This window comes from Bos javanicus, chromosome 10, assembly GCF_032452875.1.
Source record: "Bos javanicus breed banteng chromosome 10, ARS-OSU_banteng_1.0, whole genome shotgun sequence".
Classification (NCBI taxonomy): Eukaryota; Metazoa; Chordata; class Mammalia; order Artiodactyla; family Bovidae; genus Bos; species Bos javanicus.
In genome coordinates this window covers 35441352-35468805 of record NC_083877.1, presented here as the reverse complement: position 1 = coordinate 35468805, position 27454 = coordinate 35441352, and the positions used below count along the sequence as shown (strand labels likewise).

The 27454-nt window shown below is 38.0% G+C and overlaps 1 protein-coding gene and 1 non-coding gene across 3 annotated transcripts in view; both read right to left on the bottom strand.

Annotated features, from left to right (window-relative positions):
• BUB1B (BUB1 mitotic checkpoint serine/threonine kinase B) overlaps positions 1-22788 on the bottom strand; it is a 55105-nt gene extending 32317 nt beyond the window's left edge. Inside the window, exons 1-7 of one of the 2 annotated variants that reach the window (XM_061430758.1) lie at positions 22513-22788; positions 19736-19780; positions 19432-19578; positions 14411-14470; positions 13879-14023; positions 9769-9965; positions 560-729 (exon numbers count right to left, since the gene is read on the bottom strand). In XM_061430758.1, the coding sequence (XP_061286742.1) occupies positions 560-729; positions 9769-9965; positions 13879-14023; positions 14411-14470; positions 19432-19571 (712 nt within the window). In that variant the 5' untranslated portion in view covers positions 19572-19578; positions 19736-19780; positions 22513-22788. The remainder of the gene's footprint in view (positions 1-559; positions 730-9768; positions 9966-13878; positions 14024-14410; positions 14471-19431; positions 19579-19735; positions 19781-22512) is intronic. The other variant, XM_061430757.1, reaches the window with a different exon arrangement.
• TRNAS-AGA (transfer RNA serine (anticodon AGA)) lies at positions 4776-4847 on the bottom strand. Its single transcript has one exon. It is a non-coding gene; the product is annotated as a tRNA-Ser (tRNA).
• Positions 22789-27454: the final 4666 nt, after the last annotated feature.

Below are 27454 nucleotides of genomic sequence, written 5' to 3'. Positions count from 1 at the left end.
AGCTTACTGCTCTCTGTATCTTCTGGTCAATTTTGCTGGGAACCTAAAATTTACCTAAAAAAATAGTAGATTTAAAAAACAGCTATTGCTGATCATCTTTAAGTATACAAAGAGAGCCCAATTTCTCACCCTCCAAAACTGAAGATCAAATTAATACATTCTTTGTGAATTTGGTACATGTAAGCTTTACTTTGATAATACTTGCTATATTACTGCATATCTTTCAATAACTGAAACTCAGAAACTCTAGTTGCTTACTACTCTAGATAAATATTAGATTAAGTTATTCTTTTTTCTTTTCCTTCCGTCTGTCTTTCCCTCTTTCTTTGCATTATAAGAGTCCCAGAGTAGGTGTTTTTTAATTAATGACACAAAATGCTGACATGTTTTAGTGTTACTGTACACTGTGATCCCAGCTTCTCCTTAGACTTCTTTTTTGCTTCCTAGTAGTCAGAACAGTAGGACAATGTTCATATATATATTTATACATGATTTCCTTACATAATTTGCCTACCACCCGAAACTAAAAGCTTCCCATAATAACACTTAACAAACTTACCCTTGAGAGCACCCCCTACACGGCTGATTGGAGCTCTTGCTGTCTTTTTCCCTTTGCTTTTTAGTTCAGCCAGTGTGCTTCGCTGTGGTACAGAAGATCCCACAACTTCCTCCTCCTCTTCTTTCTCAAGTGCCAACAGAGTTTGCCGAGACACTCGAGCTTGGAATTGTCTAAAGTAAGAGAAGGGACCATTAACAGTTGGTGAGATGAACACTACTGTCCAAATTCAATTTCCTAATTTGCTAAACAGGGGAAAAGAGTGGGATGTAAGGGAAGAAATATATAAAAATAGCCAAAAGAAAGTGTTTATTCTCTCAGAAACAAAGAAAGCCACCTTGAAATCAGAGAAGGTCCAAATTTGTATGTCCAAATTCGACCAATCAAAAATACTCTGAAGAGCACCAGCAGGTTGACCTCGGGATTAGATCAGTGTCTTAGATTAAGATTATAGAATACATTAAGATCAGAGTTTCCCATCAACTTTTTATTATGACTTTTTAAACTCACAAAATAGTTGAAAGAGTGAGCACCCATATATTCTTTACTTAGATTAACTAATTGTTAACATCTTGACACATCTATTTTCTTGTCTCTCTTGCTACATAGAATCCCCATCGGATTCCCTACCCCAACATTTTCCCTGAATCAGATGAATGAAGTTGCATTAAACATGACATTTTAGTAAAACTGGTAGAAGTTTGAAGACTAAACTTCTGTGCAGTTGCCAAAGTATTAAGTATTATCAAAAGGGTAAAGAAATTGAATAAACTGCAAATGCTGGCCAAGATGCAATAAGCCCATATTAGCTTCTCTCTTTCTCACCGATTAGAATTAAAAACTCTAAAAAAAAAACTTAAAAAAAAAAAAGAATTAAAAACTCCAGACAAAATACAAAAAAAGCAACTGAGGTCTCTAAAAAGTAAACAAAAGCAAGTAGACTGTGGAGAGGAGTCAAAGAAACAACCCACTCAAGGCTGTTTCCTGTTTTTTTTTTCCCCCTTCTCTTTTCCATTTGGTTTTGAATTGTTACATTAGCAGTGCAGGAAGCTAAAACTCCTAAAGAAATCTCATCTTTTTTTCCAGAGGAAAGGAAAAAGTGGACTGTGAGGGCCAATGAGTATGGGAGAAATATTGGAGGGGATGAGCTAAAGAAGAGAATCACCTGATTCTGTACATGAATTGGCACAAGCCCTGGGCCACCCTTGAGCTATGCATACACAAAGCAGACCCAAAGCAGCACAGAAAAGGCTTTGAGAACTGAACTATAATATAAACCACTGTCCAAGCACTAGACTAACCCTGGAGTAACAGACAAATGGGATACACCTAAAGGTCTCTGAAAATTGAACTGACATTAGAACCACTACTCACATAAGTTGAAAAAGAAATTATATCTGAAGGCTGGTTACCTAATAAGACAAAAGCATCAACATTAACTAACAGGACCTAGAGTCTAATAATACCAGTATACATGTCTAGTATATAATCCAAAATCACCTGACATATAAAGAACTAGGAAAATGTGACCAATTCTCAAAGGAAAAACAGAAATACAAATCAAATGACAGCTTCCTGGTGGCTCAGACAGTAAAGAATCTGCCTGCAATGTGGGAGAACTGGGTTCGATTCCTGGGTTGGGAAGATCCCCTGGAGAAGGGCATAAAAACCCACCTCAGTATTCTTGCCTGGAAAATCCCCAAGGACAGAGGAGTCTGGAGGGCTACAGTCTGTGGGGTTGCAAAGAGTTGGACACAACTGAGTGACTAAGCACATTACAGCACAGTGACCAAAAATATAAATATAGAAATCACAGCACAACCATGATTGGTATTTATGTAGAAATTTTATATATAGTTTAAAGAATAATATTAAAAAAAATCACAATATTGTAAAGTAATTATCCTCCAATTAAAATAAACTAATTAATAAAAAAAAAAAATAAAAACATCAAATGACCCAGGTGTTGAGTTTTCAGACAGATTTTAAAGCAGCTAACGCAATGATGCTCCATAATATACAGGTAAAAATATTTTAAATGAATGGAAAGACAGAAATTCTCAACTGACACACAGAAACTATGAAAAAGAATCAAATGGAAATTTTAGACCTGAAAAACACAATATCTGAAGTAAACAATTTACTGGATATACTCAATATCAGAATGGAAAAGACTGAAAAAAAGAGTAAATGAACCTGAAGACAAATCAATAAAAATTGCCCACCCTAAAGAATAGAAAGAATTAAGTTAAAATTTTGTTTTAAATGAACAGAGCTTCATGGACCTGTGGGACAGTATCAGAGAGTCTAATATATGTGGAACTGAAGTTCCAGAAAAAAAGGTATAGAAAAGTATTTTAAAAATAATGGCTGAAAACTTTTCAAATTTTGTGAAAGGCATGTCTTTACAAATTCAAAAAGCCCAGTAAACCCCAAATGGATTAAATATAAAGGCAATCATACCCAGATACATCATGATCAAACTGCTGAAAAGCAATGTTAAAGAAAAAAAAAACTTAGAGAAAATCAACTCATTACAAAAAGGGGGAAGAACCATTCAAATGACTATAGATGTCCCATCAGATATCAGAGAGTCTAGAAGACAGAAACATGCTACAAGAATTGTTGGACCAAAATTCTACATCCAATGAAAATATCCTTCAGAAATAAAGATGAATAAAGACACTCTCAGGGGATTCCCTGGGGGTCCAGTTGTTAAAATTCCACGCTTCCAAAACAGGAGGCACGGGTTTGATCCCTGGTTAGGAAATCAAGATTCTGCATGCTGTAAGGCTGGAGGTGGGGGGGGAGGGAGAGACATTCTCAGATGAAGAAAAACTAAGAGAATTTATTGGAAAAGATTCACTCTAAATGAATGACTAGGAAAAAACTTCTTTTGTCTGACAGGAAATGATATCAGAGGAAAACCTGGAACTTCAGGAATAAGGAGAACAAAAATGGTAAATATAACAGACTATTTTTCTCCTAAGTTCTTTAAAATACATATGGCTTTTGAAAGCAAAAATTATAACATTGTCTGATGAGATTCTCAATGTATGTAAATGTAATACTTAACACCAGTATATCAAGAAAGTAGGGAAGATATAGAACCTATATGATTATAAAGCTTCTATTATTTTACTTGAAGTGGTAAAATATTAACTCTATGTAGACTGTGAAAGGTTAGGTATATGTATTATATACCCTAGAGGAACCACTAAAAAAATAACAGTCAATAAAGTGAAATACTAAAAAAAAAAAAAAAACAACAATCCAAAAGAAGACAGTAAAGGGGCAACAAAGGAACAAAAGACAAGAGAAACTGAAAACAAATATTAAAATAACATATCTAAATCCCAGAAAGTTGGTAATTCCATCAAAATGTTCTAAATAAACCACATAAAAAACATTGTGAGAGTTGAGAAAAACACAACATCCAACTCTTTGCTGTGTATAAGAACCACTTTTAATAAAAAGACACTGTCAAGTTAAAAGGGAAAAGAGAAACCTGATTTAAAAATGGAGAGAAGACCTTAACAGACTTTTTCCAAAGAGGAAAGGCAGATAGCTAAAAGGCACATGAAAAGATGCTTGACATCAGTAATCTTCAGGGAAATGCAAGTCAAAACCACAACGAGGTATCTATCACCTCACACCTGTCAGAATGACCATCATCAGAAAGAACACAAATCACAAACGTTGTCGAGGATGTGGAGAATCCTTGTACAGTGTTAGTGGGAATGTAAACTGCTACAGCCAATGTGGAAAAGAGCATGGAGGTTTCTCAAAAAACTAAAAATAGAACTACCATATGACCCAGCAATTCCATTCCTGGGTATATATCTGAAAAAAACAAAAACACTAATATGAAGACACATGCACCCCAGTGTTCAGAGCAGCATTATTTACAATTGCCAAGATATGGAAGCAACCTAATTGTCACCAACAGATGAATGGAAAAACAAGATGTGGTATACATATATAGTAGAATACTATTCAGTCACAGAAAAGAATGAAATTTTGCCATTTGCAACAACATGGATGGACTTGGAGGGGATTATGTTAAGTGAAATAAGTCAGAAGAAGTGAGAAGTGAAGTCGCTCAGTCATGTCCGACTCTTTGTGACCCCATGGACTGTAGCCTACCAGGCTCCTCCCTCCATGGGATTCTCCAGGCAAGAGTACTGGAGTGGGTTGCCACTTTCCTTCTCCAGGGATCTTCCCAACCCAGGGATCGAACCTGGGTCTCCCGCATTCTAGGCAGATGCTTTAACCTCTGAGCCACCAGGGACTCAAAATAAGTCAGACAAAGAGACAAATACTGCATAATATCACTTAAATGTGGAATCTAAGAAATACAACAAACTAGTGAATAAACAGAAAAGAAACTTACAGATATAGAGAACAAATTAGTCATTACTAGTGGGGAGAGGCAAAATAGGGGTAGGGGATAGGAACGTACAAACTATTAGGTACAAACTAAGCTACGAGGACATATTGTACAACACAGGGAATATAGTCGATATTTTATAATAACTATAGATGGAGTGTGTGCACACACTAAGTCACTTCAGTCGTGCCCAACTCTGTGACCCTATGGATTGTGGCCAGCCAGGCTCCTCTGCCAACTGGATTCTCCAGGCAAGAATACTTTAGTGGTTGCCATGCAGGGTCTTCCTGATCTAGGGACCAAATCCACATTTCTTATGCCTACTGCAATGGCAGGTGGGTTCTTTACCATTAGCACCACCCGGAGTATAACCTTTAAATATTGTGGATTACTACATTGTATACCTTTAACTTCTACAGTACTGTACATCGACTACCCTTCAATAAAAAGAACCCCCTTTGTTAATAAAAGGAAATCCACACAAAATCCTGTAATATGAATGTTTGTAGCAGCATTATTTCATAATTGCCAAAAAATGAAAACAACCTAATGCCCAATAACTGATGAATGGATAAGTCATGCACTGTATCTATAGAATGACATATTATTCAGCAATAAAAACGAAATACTGATATATGCCACAACTATGTTCATCTATACGGTAAGTGAAAGAAGCCAGTCACAAAAGACCACATAACGTAGGATTCCATTTATGTGCAATGTCCAGAATAGGGAAACCCAGAGAGAGAAAGCAGATTAATGGTTGCCTGGAACTGGATTGAGAGGGAATGGAGAGTCACTGCTAATCAGTTCAGTTCAGTTCAGTTGCTCAATTGTAGCTGACTCTTTGGAACCCCATGGACTGCACCAGGCCAGGCTTCCCTGTCCATCACCAACTCCGGGAGCATGCTCAAACTCATGTCCATTAAGTTGGTGATGCCATCCAACCATTTCATCCACTGTCATCCCCTTCTTCTACCTTCAATCTTTCCCAGCATCAGGTCTTTTCCAACGAGTCACTTCTTTGTATCAGGTGGCCTGAGTATTGGAGCTTCAGCATCAGTTCTTCCAATTAATATTCAGGACTGATTTCCTTTAGGATTGACTGGTTTGATCTCCTTGCAGTCCAAGAGACTTTCAAGAGTCTTCTCCCACACCACAGTTCAAAAGCATCAATTTTTCGGTGCTCAGCTTTCTTTATAGTCCAACTCTCACATCCATATACATGACTACTGGAAAAACCATAGCTTTTACTATATGGATCTTTGTTGTCAAAGTAATGTCTCTGCTTTTTAATATACTGTCTAGGTTGGTCATAGCTTATCTTCAGGGCAAGTGTCTTTTAATTTCATGGCTGCAGTCACCATCTGCAGTGATTCTGGAGCCCAAGAAAATAAAGTCTGTCACTGTTTCCATTGTTTCTCCATCTATTTGCCATGAAGTGATGGGACTGGGTGCCGTGATCTTAGTTTTCTGAATGTTGAGCTTTAAGCCAGCTTTTTCACTCTCCTCTTTCACTTTCATCAAAAGCCTCTTTAGTTCTTCTTCACTTTCTGCCATAAGCGTAGTGTCTTTTGCATATTTCACGTTATTGCTATTTCTCCTGACCATCTTGATTCCAGCTTGTGCTTCATCCAGCCCGGCATTTCACATGATGTACTCTGCATATAAGTTAAATAAGCACGGTGACAATATACAGCCTTGACGTACTCCTTTCCCAATTAGGAACCAGTCTGTTGTTCTATGTCTGGTTCTAACTGTTGCTTCTTGACCTGCATACAGATTTCTCAGGAGGCAGGTAAGGTGGTCTGGTATTCCCATCTTTTTCAGAATTTTCCAGTTTGTTGTGATCCACAGAGTCAAAGGCTTTAGCATAGTCAGTGAAGCATAAGTAGATGTTTTTCTGGAATTCTCTTGCTTTTTCTATGATCCAACAAATGTTGGCAATTTGATGTCTGGTTCCTCTGCCTTTTCTAAATCCAGCTTGAACATCTGGAAGTTCTTGGTTCACGTACTGTTGAAGCCTGCTGCTGCTGCTGCTAAGTCGCTTCAGTCGTGTCCGACTCTGTGCGACCCCATAGACAGCAGCCCACTAGGCACCCCTGTCCCTGGGATTCCCTAGGCAAGAACACTGGAGTGGGTTGCCATTTCCTTCTCCGATGCATGAAAGTGAAAATGAAAGTGAAGTCGCTCAGTCATGCCCGACTCTTAGCGACCCCATGGACTTCAGCCTACCAGGCTCCTCCGTCCACGGGATTTTCCAGGCAAGAGTATTGGAGTGGGTCGCAACTGCCTAGCTTGGAGAAATTTGAGTATTACTTTGCTAGCATGTGAGAAGAGTGCAATTGTGTGGTAGTTTGAACATTCTTTGGCATTGCCTTTCTTTGGGATTGGAATGAAAACTGACCTTTTCCAGTTCTGTGGAATAATAGTAAGTATGGAATTCATTTTGGGATGTTAAAAATGTTTAAAATTAGATTGTGGCAATGGTTGCATACCTTTAAAACTGTTAGGAAAAAAAGTAAAGAAAGGAAAAGACATATCATGAAAATTAAAGAAAGCTGGACTGGCTATATTAATATCAGATCAAGCTGACTTCAGAAAAAGTATGATCAGGGATAAAGATGAACATTATATGATGATAAAGGGATCAATTCTAAATGTGTATTTACTTAATAGAACTTCAAAATATATGTAGCAAGGCTGATAGGAGCTCAAAGAAGAGATAAATTCACAATAAAAGAGGGAATTCCCTGGTGGTCCAGTGGTTAGGACTCTGAACTCTCATTTTCGAGGGCCCAGGTTCAGTTCCTGGAAGGGGAACAAAGATCCCACAGGCTGTGTGGGGAAAAAAAGAAAAAGAAAATCCCACAAAAAAAAACCCACAATAAAAGAGACTTCAAGATTCCTCTCTCAGTAATTGACAGAATAAGTAAACAGAAAGTCAGCAAGGATAAAGAAGACCAGAACTGACTACCAATCTACTTGACCTAAGAGTGACATTTATAAAATATTTTATTCCAAAATAGCAGAAAACACATTTTTCAGGTGTACACAAAACATTCACATATTCTGGGCCATAGAGTGAACCTTAATAAATTAGAAAGACTTGAAACCATACAAGTTATGTTCTCTAACCATAATGGAATTAAACTAGAAATCAGTAGCAGGGAGATGTCTGAAAAATCTCCAAACATTTCCTAATAACACACTTCTATATATCCCATGGATCAAAAGGAAGACATAAGGAAAATTAGAAAATATTTTGAACTGAATGAAAATGAAAATATAGTATTATTATCAAAATCTGTGGGATACAGCTAAAGCAGTGCTTAGACAGAAATCTTTTATATTAGGAAAAAAAGCTCTAGAAAACAGTGCTCTAAGTGTCACCTTAAATTAGAAAAGGGGCAAGTTAAACCCAAAGTAAGCACAAAGAAGGAAATAATAAAGAGCAGAAATTAATAAAATCAGGAGCAGAGTATCAATTAAGATTAAAAAATCAATGGAAGCAAAAGCTGATTTCCTAAAAAGATCAATAGAAATTGATAAACCAGAGGACCAATATCAGGATTATCAATATGAAAAAACAAAGAAGGAAGGTCACTACCTAACCTATAGACATTAAAAAGATAATAAAGGAATACTATGAACACCTCTATGCCTACTAACTCATCACTTAGATGAAGCGGACCAAGTCCTTGAAAGACAAAAACTACCAAAGCCTATTCAAAGAAATAAAAGATCTAAATAAATGGAGAAATACATCTTGTTCATGCATAATACTAATCAAAATCCTAGAAAGGTGATTCTAGAATTTATACAGAAAGTCAAATGAAGTAGAAGAGTTAAAAAGAACAATTAACTGATTTCCAGACTTACTATAACTCTTCAGCAATCTAGATAAGGGTAATATATACCAATGATAGACATTAAGATCAAAAGAGAAAACAGAGTAACAAATAAACCTACACAAATATGATCACCTGATTTTTGACAAAAATGCAAAGGTACTTCAATGGAGAAAACCTTTTCAACAAAAGGCACGTGAATAAATAAGGCTCATAGGTAAAAAAAAAAAAGAACCTTAATACCTTCTACAAAAATTAACTCAAAATGGATCACAAATTTAAAAACAAAAAGTAAAACTATAACATTTCAGGATAAAAACACAGGAGAAAAATCTTTGTGACCTTCAGCTAGATGAAATTCTTAGATATACCAAAAGCACAACCCATACAAGAAATAATTGATAAATTAAACTTCTTCAAAATTAAAAACTTCTGTACTGTAAAAGTCACTTCCAGAATTAAGCTGGGAGAAAGGTTTACAAATCATTCATCTGACAAAAGACTTGTATTCAGAATAAAGAACTCTTACAACTCAAATGCATTATGCTAAATGAAAGCAGCCCGAATCAAAAGACTATATACTATATGATTCCACTGACATGATATTATGGAAAAGTCTAAACTATAGGGCTGGAGAATAGATCAGTGGTTGCCAGAGGCTGGGACTGTGAGTAGGTATTGACCACAAAGGGATAGAATATGGGAATTCTATGGAGTGATGAAATAATTCAACTATATCTTAATGATGATAATGGTTACATGTTTCTATTTACTTGTGAAAACATACAGAACTGTACATCAAAGACTATATTTTACTGTATATTAAATAGAAAATATTGAAATATTGTCTTTTAAAAAACCGAATAGTAATGAAATTAACTTGCCAATCCACAGAGAGCACTTTATTCAGATGCAAAACAACTTTTTGTATCTATTAAAGAGTTACAAAAAGCTGCAGAGAGGAAGTTTACCTGTGCTGGGACTGCAGTCTTTCCAGTGGTTCAGCCTTCTGTTCAATACCTTCTTGAAATATCAGATCTGCTTTCTTAAAGTTTTCTCTAGCTTCATATTCTTCAGCCCATGAGATATAAAACTGAGCAAGTGCAATGCCAATTCCTTGGTTATGTAAATAACTGTACATATCCAAAGGTTCATTGCATAAATGCCCCTGTAACAAATTAAAAGCATTAGCAGTTAACCAATTTTTCTTCACATTTTGTCTGTTATGTGCCAGTCACTGGAGATACAATATGTAGTTTCTGCACTGAAAAAAATATTATCTATTATTATAACACAAGATTATAAGGAATATATTGGGAGGACCTAAAACACATTTACACTAATCCCTTACCTGACAAAAGTAAGGAATTAATTTGTAAGAAAAAGAAATGGGAAAGAAAGCTTTCAAGAATGCATGATATTTGAGTGTGGCCCTTAAGGAGAAATAGACTTATATAAGGTAAAGAGTGGGAAATGAAGTGCACTCTAGGCAGAGGAAAAAGCATAAGCAAAGACACTGAAGACTAAATCTGTGGAGGTGTAGGCTAGATAGAAGTTTGAGGAAAAAAGGTGTGACCAGGCTTGAAAGTCAAGCTCATCAATTGTAAATATACCTGATAGTCAATGTTATATGTGTTGGGGTAGGAGAGCTAAGAAATGACACGGTCAAATCTGTATTTTAAAAGGGACCTTATTAAGACCAGCTACAATACAGATAATTCGAGCAGCAAAAAGGGAAAGGGAAGGGATCAGTAAAATCCCACACCACTAACAAGTTTGATATATTTTTTCAGTCTTTATTTTTCTCTTGAGGAAAAAAAGGAACATTTTTCCACAGGATAAAAAGATTTTTGTCATTTTATAGTTTTAATCATAATTAAATATTTTTATTCCATTTAACTGTGCATCATTCATTTTTCCATGCTGCTACTTAATTAATATTTTTGAACAGGTGAACAATGTTCCATCTAGTAGATCTTTCATCATTTAACTATTCCCTTATTTTTTGGACAAACCACTTCTAATTTCTCCCAATTGTAAATAACTGTGTAATGAATACCTTTAAGCATATTGCCTTTCACATTTTACATTATTCCCTTAAGATAAATTCCTATAAGTGGAACTATGTTAAAAAGTAAATTGCTTTCTAAGATGGTTATACAAATTTAAAATGTTAGTAGTTATTTCCAAATATAATTTCATAGCTAATATTTATTTTTAAAAGTTTCTACTTTCATATAAAAATAACATTTCAGTGTTCTCATTAAGAGTTCTTTTACTACTGCAGAGGATAATATTTTCTCCTGTTCATTTACTACATGTATTTTCATTCATATCTTTCTGTTTCTGATTGCGTAGCCTTGGTTTAGTCTGCCTCGTATGTTTTACCATACATCTCAACACTTTCCCTCTTTCTCTCCTGTTAGACTTAACCCATCTGTCTTTCTCAATAAAGTAAGTTCCACAAAGGCAGAAAACATTGCTCTCTACTACATTCCAGTCCCTACCCACGGTCTAGTAGAAAAAAATGAAATGTTCCATTTATATCTTTAACAAAATCCATTAGTATCTTATAGTTTAATTTCACAGTAATTCAGTAATGGAGTTTTTCTGCTTATTCAAATTAGAGATGTTTTCCCACATGTGATGATATTTCAAGCAAAGTAATAATTCTCAATGTTTATCACTGTAAGAGCAAGTCCTTGATATCTATTACTACATAAATAAAGTTTAAAATTGACTGCACTTCAGTAATGGTTTTCTGAATAGCTGTGGTGCAGCATGGGGCACTGAATACAGTTTGGGTTATTCTAGAGTGCTGAATAAGATCACTTAAGAAATAAATAAAAGGATAAGATGGTTAGATTAATCGATTCAAAAATTATTAAACATATCTTTCTGGTAACTCTTAAAAAGCCAAATTAAAACCATTTTAAACTTTTAACTAAAAATACTGGATATTTTCTAAGAACAAATTTTTCCTTAGCTAGATTTTAGTTATCCTTTATAAAAATGACTGGAAAAAACTTTCTGCAAAGCAAAAGAGTAGTTTGAGGAACCCATCTTTATTCCTTTAGACTAAGAAAGAGAGCAAAATAATTTAATATGCACCTTGTTTCCCAGGTATAAAGTTTAGAGATTACTGCTGATCACTCTAGGACTAATAATTTGAATTTGAGGGTTTTTATTTTTTTTTAATGTTGAATTTGAGGGTTATCTAGACCAGTGTTTTCCAATTACCTGTGGTGAAGGGGGCAGTTTTTTTTTTTTTAAATGTTGAACTTGAGGGTTATCTAGATCAGTGCTTTTCCAATTACCTGCGGTGAAGGGGACAGTTTTAGGTGTGTGTGTTTAAAAGTTTTCATTGCATTGTTGACTGATATTTTTTAAAAAGACAATAAAAATAGAAGTTACAAGAAAAATGATGTGCATAGATGCACAACATTAAATTGTTAATAAAATTTCTAAACGCTTACTCTCAATTTTTGTATTTACCTTAAACAGTCTACAGATCATTCTTTCAGGAGCACTGGTTTAGATTATGCTTTTTACTCTATGATAATCATTACTCTTCACTATAAACATTGGGTTAACACAAGTGAACAGAGAAATTATTCCAATTACTACTTTTAATAGCCCCAACTAAATATAATCATAGAAACCTGGGATTAAATGTCACTTTAGAGGTTTATTTAGTTCAACCTTCTAATAAGTCACATACAAGAATATTATATATAGAATGAACAACAAAATCTATTGGTACACCATCAGGAACCACAGTCTCCATACTAACAAATCTGTTTAGCATTCTTTGTGTGCCACCCTTTCTTATAAATTCCCATAACTACTATCCCTAAGGTAATGTCACCAACTTACATAAGGATGCCAAGATATGTCAAATGACCTGCAGAAATCAAGATAATTATGTCTTCAAGATTCATTTAACTATATTAATAATTATTTTATTATATTTTAGCCAGAAATATGGAGATATATTTTAGCCAGAAAACTTATTAATTTCCAATGTTGGTATTTCATCGTATTACAATGATTGTTGAAAATAGTCTATTATTTAGAATTACTTGACTACTTATTTTTAATTTTTTATATATTTTATTTAAAGTTTTTATCCAATATCTAATTCTATCACTTAAAATTCTATTCTAAATATTTACCACTTGGCATTTTTCCTTTTTTTAAAAGAATTATTTATTTATTTATTTTTGGCTGCATCAGGTCTTAGTTGGGTTAGGTGGTCTCTTTTTGAGACGTGTGGGCTTCTCTCGAGTTGTGGTGTGCAGGCTCAGTAGTTGTCGTGTGTGGGCTTTGTTGCCCCATGGCCTGTGGGATCTCAGTTCTCCAACCAGGGATTGAAACTGTGTCCCCTGCATTGGAAGGTAGATTCTTAACCACTGGACCACTGGACCACCAGGAAGTCCCCAGTTGCTTTTCTCTAATCTCTTTTGGAATAAAAGAGAAGAGTTAATGTCTAAGAAACTCTGGTCATCATTTTTATAAAGATGTTTTCATAAAAAATCCTCAAAAGTGTTCTTAAAAGAACTACATGTCAAGTAAGACAGTACAAAGTGGTCAGGTCAATAGTTTTAATTATAGCAACATACTAAATGAAAACAAATGAAAGATAGATAAAATATAAACAACACTTTTTTTTATGGTGATGATTCAAAAAATGGAAGAAAGGAACAGCAGAATCACCTACAAAAGCTTTTCCCAAACAACTGTACTACTACCTACCACGTGCTGGTTCCTATATGTCCTCCCCAAGTATAGCTGCATGGACTAATGATGATTAAAATCGATAAATAACCCATTCCTACAGAGAGAGATGATCTTATCTGGCCTTATGATATGGCCAGATATGGCCTTATGATCACTTTTAATGGGTTAAAAAAAATATAGTAAAATGCATCTCTAGATGGAAACAATTTAACAAATATTGAGTATTTATGGAATGTTTAGTATCTACTGAACAGCTCAGTTTTTGGATGTATAAGATACCTGTAGAGAAAAATCTCTTAATTTAATATTTTAAACTCAGATGGCACTTCAGAAAGACTTACCAGCTTAAGCCAGAGACTAAGAAATCGAGGATCATTATAATATCGTTTTTCTCCTTGTAGTGCTTCTACAGCTCTTTCTAATAATGTTGACATATTGCTTTCCTTCCCGCCCTGAGGATAGTTTTGCTCTGTCCAGTTAATATATCTGAATAGGAAGAGAGGAAATGAATTATTTTTCAAGTTTAACATGTCTTGTTCCAAGATCCATTCTGGACTTTTCAAAGTAGAAATATCTAATATGTTGACAATGTTTATTTAGAGTTTTTCAGTGACATGTCCTAAACCTGTATCTCTCAAACTTTTCTAAATATTGCTAATATGTACCTGTGGGAAAAAATGAGGATGGTGGCAGACGGGTATAGCTCACAGTCACACCTCAGGAAGATACACTATGATTATTCTGCTTCTTTGTGTCTCAAAAACACTACTCTCTACTCTAACACACTGCTTCACACAATCCAGTTTGAGAAGCATAGCTAAAAGAACTCCATCTATTGAGTTTCTATTGCCCTGTTAAATAAAAAAGACTCACCTATCCCAAACATCCAGAGGGTCATTTCCAGCATAAAATCGAATTTCAGATTCAAATGCTCTGAAATTTAAACAGAAAATGTTAGCATAAGCAATAGTGATAACAGCCAAATGAACAAGTGTCACCTTTATTTTTATTCATTATTAAGTATTTAATATCAATCTAGATAAATGTATTGGAGTTTGAGAGCTTGTTAAACAGAAAGAAAAAGAATAGAAATAATCAGGATTCTGTTTGATAACATAACTGGAGAGACAAAATATGAAGAAATTAGATAAATTTCAAGACAACTTATAGAAAAGCACTATTACACAGCATTTAAAGCTCTGGAACAAGACTCCCAAGGTTCCAGTGCAGCTCCACTAATGACTAACTGACATTAGAAAAGCTACTTAAACTCTGCTTTCAGTTACCTCATCTGTAAAATGGGGATAATAATATGATCTATCTTATTAGGTTGATTAGTCTTAAGTGTAAAGTGTTTAACAAAGTAAGTAGTTAAGTACTCAATAAATGACACCCACTACCTTTATATGCATATGATAGTACTGAAGAAGCTAAATATATACACACACATAAATATATACCCAGAAATAAGACTCTTACAGAGAAATTCCATGGATAACATTAGTCAAAGAAGAATTAGACCATATAAAAATTGGAGGAATGTTTCAGAGAAAGTGTGAAATATGACTTTATAAAGTGCTTACAAAGGCAGAGGGCTAAGATGAAGTTAAAGATTGACCAGTCAGAATAGAGGGGAAGTATTATGTAATAAACCACAATTTAAATAAACAATTTATCAATAATAACTGTATAAGGGATTATGTTTAACATAAAGAATAAGAGTAGTCCCTGACACAAAAGACCCTTAAACTCTAATAAGAAAGACAGTACATAAATGAAAAATTAACAATACAGAGCAGTATATTACAACTGCCAAGAATTGATAGTAAAGGCTTCATGATGTCAAAAGGAGGCGTTATAGAAGCAGTCGTAGAAGGTGGGACTCTGAAGGAAACATAAGATTTCAAAGAAAAAGAGAGTTTTCCAAGAGAGAGAGAAATCAGTATTGAATACAGTTGTCAAAATCAGAGAGCTTATCCAGCTATAACATAGAGTCAGTATTGGGAATAAATGGAGATATCTAGAGAGGTAAGAGAATGCTTTAAATGCAAATTTAAAGAGCTTGGATTCTGCCTGTTCAAGCCAGTACTGGTTCTTCAGTTGGAGAGTATCTTGAATATGGTAAGTAAAGATTTCAAGAAGATTAATCAGGTAACACTGAAAAAGGCTGAGACCTGGGACCCTTGGCTACAGTGCTTGTACCTGAAGAAATGTTTTCTGGAGCAAGAGAATATAAAGAAACTATAAGGGAGTTAAAAATAACTGTGTACATGAACACAGCTGGAACAAATTTTGAACAAGATACAAAAAGTCCAAAAACTCAACTGCTGCTTCTAAGGTGTCCAGAGCAAAAGCAGGGTACTGCAGTATGATCCCTGCATACAGCAAAACCAAGGGGGTGGGCAGATCACCCGAGCCACCCCTCCAGCCCAAACCTTGGACCCACCGCTACCCTCATTCCCTTTAGGGCACCAGTTGGCCCATGTTCAGGAAGCAAGCAAGGGAACCTGTTACTTGTTTTTGCTCCCTGCAGCTCTAGTCCCAGTAAAGCCTTGCTTGAATGTCTTGTCTGGCCTCTTATCAATTTCTATTGATTAAAGAATCCAAGAACCCTGTTTGATAACAACAGTATAAGAATAGGAGAAATTAGAAAAGGGGCCACAATTGTGTGACTAAAATGGTGATTTAAGTATAAGATAATGAAATAATGAAAAAAAAAATTCAAGACACTATTGATAAAAATCAACAAACCTCCAAATTTATCTATGGATTCAATGCAATCCAATTCAAATCCTAGCAGTCTCTTTTCTAGAAACTGACACAATGATTTTAAATTTTGGAAAAGCAAAGGACCAATAATAGCTGAAAGAATTTTGAAAAAGAACAAGTGGAGAACTTATTCTGACTTCAAGTCTTATTATATAAAGCTAATCAAGACAACATACAACTGATGAAAAGGTAGACAGTTAGATCAATGGAACAGAATAGAGTCTAGAAATGATCCACACATACACAACCAAATGATTTTTGACAAAAGCCCCAAAGCAATTTAATGGGGAAAGACAAAAAACTCTCTTCAACAACTGAAGGCAGATAGGCATATGAGGGTAGGGACGGAAGCATAAGACCTTTTATTCTAACCTCACGCCATGCACAAGGACAAATTTAAGATGAATCACGGACTTAAACATAAAAGCTAAAACATAGCTACTAGGAGAAAAAAAAAATTACAGGATATTTTCCTTTTTTCAGAAAAAAGGACCTTTTAGGCAGGCAAAGATTTCCTAGAGGAGACACAAAAGGTACTAAAAGAAAAACACTAATTAATCAGACATCAAAATTAAAAACTTCGGCTTGTCAAAAAATACCAAGAAAATAGATAGCCATGAACTGGGAGAAAATATTTTAACACATATATTTGATAAGGGACTTGTATACAGACTACATAAAGAACTCTTTCAGTCCTATTCTTAGATGCTCAGTCATGTCCAACTCTTTTCGACCCCATGAACTGTAGACCACCAAGCTCCTCTGTCCATGGGGATTCTTCAGGCAAGAATACTGGAGTGGGATGTCATGCCCTCCTCCAGGGGATCTTCCAATTGTAAAATAAGGCAAAATATCTGAACAAACGCATCACAAAAGAAGATATATAAATGGCCAATAAACAAATAAATAAGTGCTCACTTCAGTAGTCACCTGGGAGATGGGAAGTAAAACCATCATGAGATACTATTATACATCCACCAGAATGGCTAAAATGAAAAAAAAAAAAACAAAAAACCAAAAAAACCCCACCACACTAAATATGGGAATGGATCTGGAGAAAATTGATTCTAATACGTGTCTGATAGGAGTGTAAAATATTACAACCTTTTTGGAAAACAAACACTTATTCTATGACCTAGCAATGCTATTCCAAGAGAAATGACAATCTATGTCCACAAAAAGTCTTACTCTAGAATGTAAATAGCAGCTTTACCCACAAAACACATAACTGGAAAGAATCCATTTGTCCATCAACTGATAAATGGATAAACAAATGAAATACTACTCAGTTAAAAAAAAGGAACAATCTACTAAATACATGCAACGTGAAAATGCCTAAAAAATATATTGAAAGTACTGCATAATTCCATTTATATATAGTAAAATAAACAAAACTAACCTATGGTGATAAAAATGTGATCACTGGTTTCTTCATGGAGGAGGGGAAGATTGATTGGGAAGGTGCAGGAGAGAATCTTCGGAGGTAATAAAAATGTTCTGTCTTGAAATGTGTATCAAAATCACCTAAGCATACTTAAAAATTTGAGCCTTTCACTGCATAAAAATTAAACTTAAAAAAATCAGGGGCTTCCCTGATAGTCCAGTGGTTAAGAATCTTCTTGCCAACGCAGGGGACACAAGTTCGATCCCTGCTCTGAGAAGATCCTACATGCCTTGGAGCAACTAAACCTGTGCGCCACAACTACTAGACTGAGAGTCACAACTACTGAAGCCCATGTGCCTAGGTGGCCAAGAGAAGCCACCTCAATGAGAAGCCTGCACACTGCAACAAAAAGTACTCCCTGCTCACCACAACTAGAGAAAGCCTGCACACAGCAACAAAGACCCAGCACAGTCAAAAGTTTAAAATAATAATAATTAGATCTTTAAAAAAAAAATCACCAATTCCTAGCAATCAACTAAATCAATGAGTATGAGAGAGCAGTGAGGTAATTCAGGTTAATTAATCTGAATTAATTAATCATTCAGATTAATTCATACCATTAATCAAAATGGAGTAGAAAAAGGAAGGTCCTACATGAGAGAAGAGATTCAGTATTTAATACACTAGTGAAATATTTATCTCATCATATGTTACAGGAAGATAAAAAGATATTTAGAAGGCAAGTAAGAGATGTAGACAGTAGTTAAATAATGCTGGAAAATTTGAATATGGAATGAGAACAGAGGGCAAAGAACACAAACTTAGGTAAAATGAAGTAGGAAGCCAACAAGCAAAAAGGAACAGTAGTTAGTGAAGTGGAAAAACTAGTACAATGTCACAGAATGTCATCAAAAAGATTTAAGAATAGAACACCATCTGTGAAACAAAAACATAAAATCCAATGCTTTTAAAGATTCAAAGAGATGATCAAGGGTAATCATTACATTAGATCAAAATTATGATAATTTTCTGATAATACAAGAATTTTTTGGTCACGAGACTGCAGGTAGAAACCAATACTTTAGTTTACCTTTTTGAAAAGAAGTGTATTTATCAAAACATTTGTCAAAGGAGAGCAAGTTTTATCATTCACTATATTGAACAATATAGTGGTATTTTTCAGCTTTTCATCACCCTGAGTTCCTTAAATTCAGTTTCTCCAAGGCTTACATTTTCTTTGGAGACCACTATTTCTTTTGCACACATTCTCAAAAATACTTTCCTAGAACATTAATAATTGAGTACAGACAAAGGATAAACAGATGCACTCTCCCTCAGTATTCAGAACACAAAGAAGCAATTTCATTAATTGATTAGTCTCAAAGAGTTAATTCTGTTTCAGGATTCAGAATGACATAATTCTTTTGGTAAATACTATAATATGATACTTGCTTTCCTTATCAGTTACCCCTGTATGAGAAATATTTCTATTGATAAAGAGTTTGGCTGCTCCAGTGAAATGGAATCCTATAGCTCTTTTTCTTAAGTGCGCTTGAGGGGATCTTTAGATAGCTGTTGTGTGATAAGAAAGCAGGAGGGGAACAGATTCTCAGACTACCAATTTTTGAAGAGTAGTTTAGTACTCCACTCCTTATGCCATCCTGCATGGGTCCACGGCCACATTAACTACCACAGCTGGGGGTGAATGATGGCTGGTTGGAGCCCCAACCATCCTACATACCGTTTTTGTTGTTGAAGAGTAGTGTTACAGGCAGATTCTTGCTGTGCCAGTGCTCCCTGAAGTGTGGACATGATCCGCCCCTGCCTTAAAGGTTGGACATTTTCTTTACTCAGCTCCCATTCATCTCCCTCCAAGGACATGACTTCACTGTGAAGAGAGAAACAAAAGTAAATCTCATACTAACACTGAATTGTTACAACACTGGATTATTGTAAATGTTTTCAGAAAAGTGATAATTCATGATCTTTGGGTTAAATACAGTGGGCCAGCAGATTAGTAGTGTTATTAATGTTATACTCCTAACCTTCTATCTGTGACCTGGTTTCCAAGTTCAAGGCTGCAGTATTACCTAATGGAAGAGAGAACATGGCTACAGTATTGTGAGCAATATCCTAAGAAGAAAGTTTATGACAGGAAGAAAGAAGGGAAAAAAATATTATAAATTTGGCAAAGTAGACAAAAGTCAGATTGATGCCTATCACTGAATACATCACCTTGTTTAATTTAAAATTAGCAAAGTGTTTATCAGACTAACCCCATGTTTCAACTGATTACTTAAAGCTGAAGTTTATATATATAGGTTGCCCAGAGTAGAAGCAGACAAAAATACAGTTTACTGGTCATAAATGGCTCCTCCAATTATGTCAATTCTATGGGGGGAATCTGCAAAAGCTTTTTGGAGGTAATCACCACAAAGGGTATATACTCTGAACTTCAGAGCTCTACAATCCTTGAAGAGAAGTTTACTTCTGGCCAAGAGATGCTATTTCTGTGTTTAAAACAGAGACAGACAGGCACTATTTTTCAAAAATAAAGTGAAAGTTTTGTGTGACCTCAGTCTAGACGAGAGCTAAAAACTCCCTTCAGGAAAACAAACTGTAAGTGATTAATAATGTAAGTTGTAACTACTCTTATCTTTTTAACTATTTTGTGTAAATATAAGGGCCATGTCATTTATTTTTCTATTCTCATGATCTAACACAGGATCTAACAGTAGTAAGCAGTGAATAAATATTGAGGTTTCTAGATTTCTTCTCTTACAATAGCAATTAAAATATCTGTTAAATGTCCAAAATTGAGCTGGGATTGCTTCCTCCCTCCCTTCTCCTCTTGCCTCCTCAAAGACCTGCTTTTTCCCTCATCTCAAATAAATGGCAATTTCATTTATCCAGCTCTCAAGTAAAAAATCTTAATGCCAACCTAGACACCCCTCTCACAGCCCCCAGTCATCCAGCAAGTCCTGTTGGTTCCACCTCCAGAACATATCCAGAAATAAGCCTTCTTCTCAGCATCTCCACTGTTTTCAGCCTGGCTCAAGCCACCATCTTCTCTTGCCTGGACTATTTAAATAATGTCTAAACTGGTCTCTCTGCTTCCATCCTTTTCTACCTTTAGTCTTTTCGATACTGCAGCCAAAGTGATCCTGTTTAAACCCATGTCAGATCATGTCTTTCTTTTGCTCAAAACCCTCCAATAACTTTCAACTACAGAGTAAAAGCCAAGTCCTTCCAATGCCTGCATCTTCACCATTTTTACTTCCTTTTATTCTCTGGTTCATTCTGCTCCAATTACTCAGCCAGTGCCCCTGCCTCACCCAACTCTCACCTTCAGTCTTTGTACTTCTCCCCCCAGATCAATGCATGACTAACTCTTGAGTTTCCTTCCAGTCTTGATCCAAATAACACCTTTTCAGTGAGGCCCTCTGTTCAAAACTATCAAAAATTGCACCAACCCTCCTCCTCCCCAGTTTTGTTTGTTTTGTACCAACCACTATCTACCTTTTAGTTTATTTATCCTGTTTTCCCTACCCTCATCCCACCCAGAACTTAAGCTTCATAAGGATAGGGATTTTTGTGTTTTTGTTACACCTAGTACTTTGTAGGTGGTTAATAAATATATCTCGCATGACATCACTATATTTTAAATGGATAAGCAATAAGGTCCTATCCTATTGCATAGGGAACTCTGCTTAATGTTAGGTGGCACTCCGGATAGGAGGGGAGTTTAGGGGAGAATGGATACATGTATGGCTGAGTCCTTTTGCTGTCCACCTGAAACTATTACAATAGTGTTAATAGGCTATACTCCAATATAAAATAAAAAGTATATATATCTTTTGCATGAATTAAAGAGCTCGTAAAATGACATTTATCTAAGTACTGTGTGGTGGTGGTAGTGCTCAGTGGTGTCTGATTCTCTGTGACCCTATGGAGTGTAGCCTACCAGGCTCCTCTGTCCATGGAATTTTCCAGGCAAGAATACTGGAGCTGCCATTTATTGCTTCAGAGGATCTTCCCAACCCAGGGATCGAACCCGAGTCTCTCTTGTGTCTCTTGTATTGGCAGGCAGATCCTATACCACTGCGCCACCTAGGAAGCCCATAAGTACCGTGTAGCCCCTAATGAAAACGCACATAGAATTTCAATCCAGAAGAGCTTGCTGCTAAGCTGCTAAGTCGCTTCAGTCGTGTCCGACTCTGTGCGACCCCATAGACGGCAGCCCACCAGGCTCCCCCGTCCCTGGGATTCTCCAGGCAAGAACACTGGAGTGGGTTGCCATTTCCTTATGGATAAATAAGGATGAGCAGCGAGCATGAGGAGAAGGGCTTTTCAGATTTCTAACTATGCTACTAACTTAAAGACAGCACCTACCATGTACTAAGCACTTATTTGGAGGCAGTTACTTTACAAATACTCTGAATTCTCCCAGAACTCGGAATGGTAGGTAGCGTTAACAGCAGCATCTTCCATTTAAAGACGTACCCAAAGTCACAGAGTTAGCGAATGGCTGGGCTGAGATACAAACACAGACCACAAAGTCCAAGCCCTTTGGACCCCCGGGGTCCCACAGCCTCCTTGGCTTTGCAGCTGGACGCAGCAGGATTCTCACGCGCCCTCAGCGCACTGAGGTCAGTGCTAACCCTGTGCCTTCACCTCCACTCCTCGCGTCCAATTCCAGCAGGGAGGACGATTCGGTTGGGCCTGCTCTTCTCCTGGACTGCTCTCAGCGGAGCCTCTGTCACTGCCAGGCACCCTAGGAGCTCGCAGGCCCAGCTCCCGGCCGCCCTTCTCCGGTACCTACCTCGGAGCACCCCTTTCCTTCTGCATCGCCGCCATCCTGCATTCCCGGCTCAGGGCCTCGTCCTCCCGCGGGCCTTTCTTCAGAGCCTCAGATCGCCTGGGCCTCCTTCTGCAACCTACCCTTCGAGGCACTGAAGCGACCGGAGGGTGCTCCCCGAAAAAGCAAGCACCTAATTCCCTCACGAACCAGCCACCCCAAGCTCTCACGCCCAGCCGCCAAGTTTCAAATTTAACGGTCCCGCGCGGACAACGTGCTACGCCCCTCCGCTCCTCTGCGCTCGTGCCCAAGGAATCCTGGGACTTGTAGTTTATCCCGGGTTTAGTCAACGCTGTCGCGGTGCATAGTGGGAGTGGTAGTTTCCGGGGATTGTGGCTGTCCAGGTGCTGCAAGCTTAGCGGGTGTAAATTCAGGAGGTGTAAATTCTCAACAGGTGCTTTCTGCGTCCAGGCTCTAGAGCTAATCTTTGAGCCAAGCGAGGAACATTTTAAGCATCAGAATTCTCTGATATAATGAGCATAGTGAGATATCTCTGAGTGCTTGCGCTTGACCTGATTTCTGGACTGGCTGGCCAGGCTATGACCACCCCCTGCTGTCTGCCCCAAGTGTCACAAGTGTCCAGAGTTCTTAGGCGGCTCTGACCCAGCTGTTTCCTGCCCCGCACTTGAATTGAATAAAACTAGAATCTAATTCTGTCGAAATCATACCAAATGTGCAACCTTAGGCAAGCGACATATTCTCTCTGACCTTCAGTTTTAACTCATCTGTAATGTGGTAATGACACCACCTTGCTTCTCTGCTGCAGTCCCAGGCAGAAAATACAGCTATGCTACAGCTCCGGAGGTTTTGCCTCTTTTCCCCTTCAGAAGACCAGCCTCTACTGACATTCTTTAGTCCCAGTTCTGATTTCTTGAGGAAAAAACCATGGTAAGCTCAGATGTGGCTGGGGAGCAGGGTTTTTGAACAAGCCTAGCTGCACAGCAGTCCTGACCGATTCACTACACTCATGAATCTCTGAGGGAGGGAGTATATTCTGTCTTCTAATGCTCTCTAACAAACTTCCATAAACTTAGCAGCTTAAAACATCACAAATTTATTACCTTACAATTTGGTAAGTCAGAAATTTGACTCAGGTCTCACACTAAACAAGATGTTGGCAGGACTGTGTTTCTGGAGGCCCTTCAGGAGAATTTGTTTCCTGTTTTCTAGTTTTTAGAGACATTCGCCAGTATTCCCTAGCTTGTGGCCCCCTTCCTCCACCTTCCAAGCCAGTAGCATCACTCTCCCGGACCCAGTATCTGTCACCACATCTCTTTCTCTGATCATAGTCAGGAAAATCTCTCTGTTTTGAAGGACTCATATAATTATATCAGACCCATTCATATTATCCAGGATGACCTTTCCGTCTCAGGGTCCTAAACCTTAAAAACATCTGCCAAGTTTCTTTTGCCACATAAGGTGACATATTCACAGGTTCCATGGATTAGGACTTACTCATCTTTGGGGACCGTTATTCTGCCTACCACAGGGGATGCCAAAATATGTTGGCATCTCTAGACTTATTTGACCATAAAGAAGCCTTTTCACACATCTTTCAGAACAGATTTTGGCTCTTTGTAGTCTAACAGTAGGTCCCAGGGGAAGAAAATTTATAGCAGAATAAATCTTAATGATGAAATTTCAGGTTCAGTGGCAACTGGTAGGAGTTGGGGACTAGCAAGCCTCTCATTTTCACCCATTTACGTGGAAAACCATACCTATCTGCATCAGTGGTAGTTTAGTTTAGTTGTCAGAAAATATACGATCTCTTGCTTGGTCATGGAGGGATGTGTGTGTTCTTGATTGTCAAAGGCTGATTTTCCCCAACTTTGCCTTCTTGAATTATACAAAACCCTACTTTAGCAGGCTAACACTGCAAAGATGAAAACCTCTGGGTCTCCAGGGAACCCTGGACAAACTGCTTGTTTACTGTGCAACCACAGAAGGAGAGAGGGACTTTCTGAGGATGGGAGGAAGGTCAAGAGAGACTGAATGAGGGTATGTGTGTTCAGGACCTGAAGGAAACCACATCTGGCAAAGCAGCATCACCATGCTGCCCTTTACCCCAGCAACAGATCAGCCAATCAGGGCAGTGGTTGCATCTTGTGTTTACCAGTGATGAGTTGTCCTGAGGTAGAAGAACCAATGAGGAGGAGGCATAATAATCCAAACCATCTTTGTGTTGCCGGGAGGAAGGGTGAGAAGATGCATTAACCCCAGGGCTGGCAGCTACTGGCTGCTGCCTAGTTGCATCTCACAGTAGCTGTTGTGCCAAGGTATTAGGGAACTGTCCTAGGAGCTGGGTTTCCCTCCAATTCTACGAAAACTTCTTTCTGGACTCTACTTATGCTCTTCGGAAGAACTACCCTACTTTTCATGGGTCTTCTCAAATCACTGGAGATTGCCTGACCCTGAATTTCCACACTGATATATGCAAAAAATACACATACTGAACAAGAAGATACCAGTTATCAACTTTTCTGCATCTGGCAGAAAAGAGCCAAAAGGTCAGAATGAATCACAAGCTAAGAACAGAAGCATCCATATGGCAGGGCCATTAAGATACCAGGTAAGATACAAGCTATGTCATCAATAAGAAGTGCAAAAGTAAGCTGTTTTGATCTGGAATTAGCCCGACCAGAGTTTCACCCTATAGGAAGGTCTTGGAGAATTTAGAGAGTTGCCAAATACTCATCATTGTACTCAATTTATACAGGAGGTGATCCAACCTCAAGGAAGTGAGTAGCAATGAGAGTCACCCATTTTAGGAAGAACAGAACAGGATCTGAATGCTGCCAGCTTCTTACTTCTAGACCACTGATCTGGGTGCCACAAATTTCAGTTGTAAATTAAGGGATTCAATCTTAATTTACGTTGAATTCTTTCAATGTAAGTTTATGTTTAATTAACTTCAGCTTCTGGGTGCCAAATTCTTGGGGAGGAAACTAGTATCATGAAGAGTTGGAACCTCCACTTATTCCAACATGTTGGATATTAAAAAAAAAAAAAAAGGATGGGGTGCCTGGCAGGCAGTTTTGTTTGTTTTGAGGAAGAAAAATGGTGGAACCATAGGCCTGGGGAGAACTGGAATGGGGAGGGCCACTTGATATCTGTCTTGGGCAGTGACCCTTCTTGACCTGGCCCCAAGGACTCTGGCTTTGTAGAGAAAGGACTGACAGGCAGAGGCTGTAGAAACTGATACTGTGTAATGCTGGCCTCCAGCAGCACTGTCTTCAGGCCCAATTGCCAAGGGCACAACCCAGCTCCAACATCTCAATTTCTGGCCATCGTGAGAGCACTGAGAGGCCATTCCTGGACCCTGTGCTAGTACCACATCAGCACCCTTGCTGCAGGCTCCAGCAGAGGGGAAATATCCTCCAGTGGTCTCAGAGGTAGAGGCCTTCAACCAGGGAACTAGAGCAGAGAGGGAAAAGCATGGCAAATACTGGGTGGCTTCAGCAGGGAATGGACTGGTTTCTGAGTGCCAGATCTCTGGGAAACACTCAGATGACCTGGGGGAGGCTTTGAAAGGGAGGGTGAGTCAGGCCTTCATGTATAATTGTCCAAATTATGCTATGCCCAAGAATGCCTGGCCAGAGGCACGAATGGAGAAGCTTTTTCCTGCTTCATTCACTCAGAGTAGGCACTTTAAAAAGGAATATGCCCAGAGGGACCTCCTTTCTCTAATTCACACAAAGCAATGTATGTGTTAACCAAGACCTTGGGTCTGGAGAGCCTATGGAAGAGCCAGTGGAATTTTCATTATTCATGTTCAGGTGGCTCCATAGCATTGAGCTAAGAATGAATTTCATACTGGTCTGTCTTCATTCAAGGAGGTAGTGATACCATGCTAGGTGGATGACAACTGGGATAGCTCTTGGCAGAGCCAACCAGTGTGGGAAGACTGACAGGAGGATGGAGTGTGTAGGGCATGGGTACCCCACCTCCCATTACTTCTCTACCTGGAAGGCTTCCTCACTCCCTTTCTCAGTTATTGCCTCCTGGGGTATGGTGCAGACTGGAAAGTTTGCTTCTGACATTCTGAGGGGCCCAGCTGTGGGAGACATTCTGTGGATCTGGGTTATGTGATGCTTTTCCAAGAAATGACTAGAGGTCAGAGGCCCCCAGGCTGGGACAGGATGAGATGATTGGAAACAACTTAGTTTGGCTGAATGTGGGAGCCAAGCATGGAAATATTTGGATTGCACAGTAAAAGCTGGCCGTGGCTAGATGGGAGATGATTCAGAGAATTAAGTGATGTGACAAGTTACTTGACCTCTGCTCCCACCTCCTCCTGCTCCTCTACAGGCTGTCCTTTTCTGATCATTGCTTGGAAGGGTGGGTCCTCACAGGACTGGTCAACATTGTTCCTTTCTTAAGTCAATTCTGAGACTGAGAGCCAGTGAAAGACCTGAACTTGGGCCACTTCTAGAGCAACATTAGGGAAATTCTTCACATTTCAGAGTCCCAGGCTCACTCCTGGGCTTGAACATGCCAGTGATGAGAACCCTAAGCTCTTGAGCTGGATCAGAACCATACAAACTTCCTCTCTCCTTGGAGGTCTTCAGGACATGTTGCCTCTGGGAAGTTTCCATGTCTTTCTTTCAACGCAGGTTCCCAAACTGAAGGAAGGAGAAAGAATCCAGAAACAGGCAGAGTTAGAAAAATACCATCTCCTAACAGCTAAAGACAAGAGTAGATCAATCTGATCTTGTTTCTGATTTTCCATCCAGACCCTTTGTAAGGAGTTAGAGAAGGCAGTGAGCATTCCAAGAAAAGTGACCCAGGGACATCTGCCAGCTGTGGTCCTTGTAACTTCACCAGGGGAGCTGTGGTATTTGAGAGGCTGGCTTCTACCAACTGAGAGCCTTGTGTCTGGGACAGACAGACCCTGGATGCGTATTAT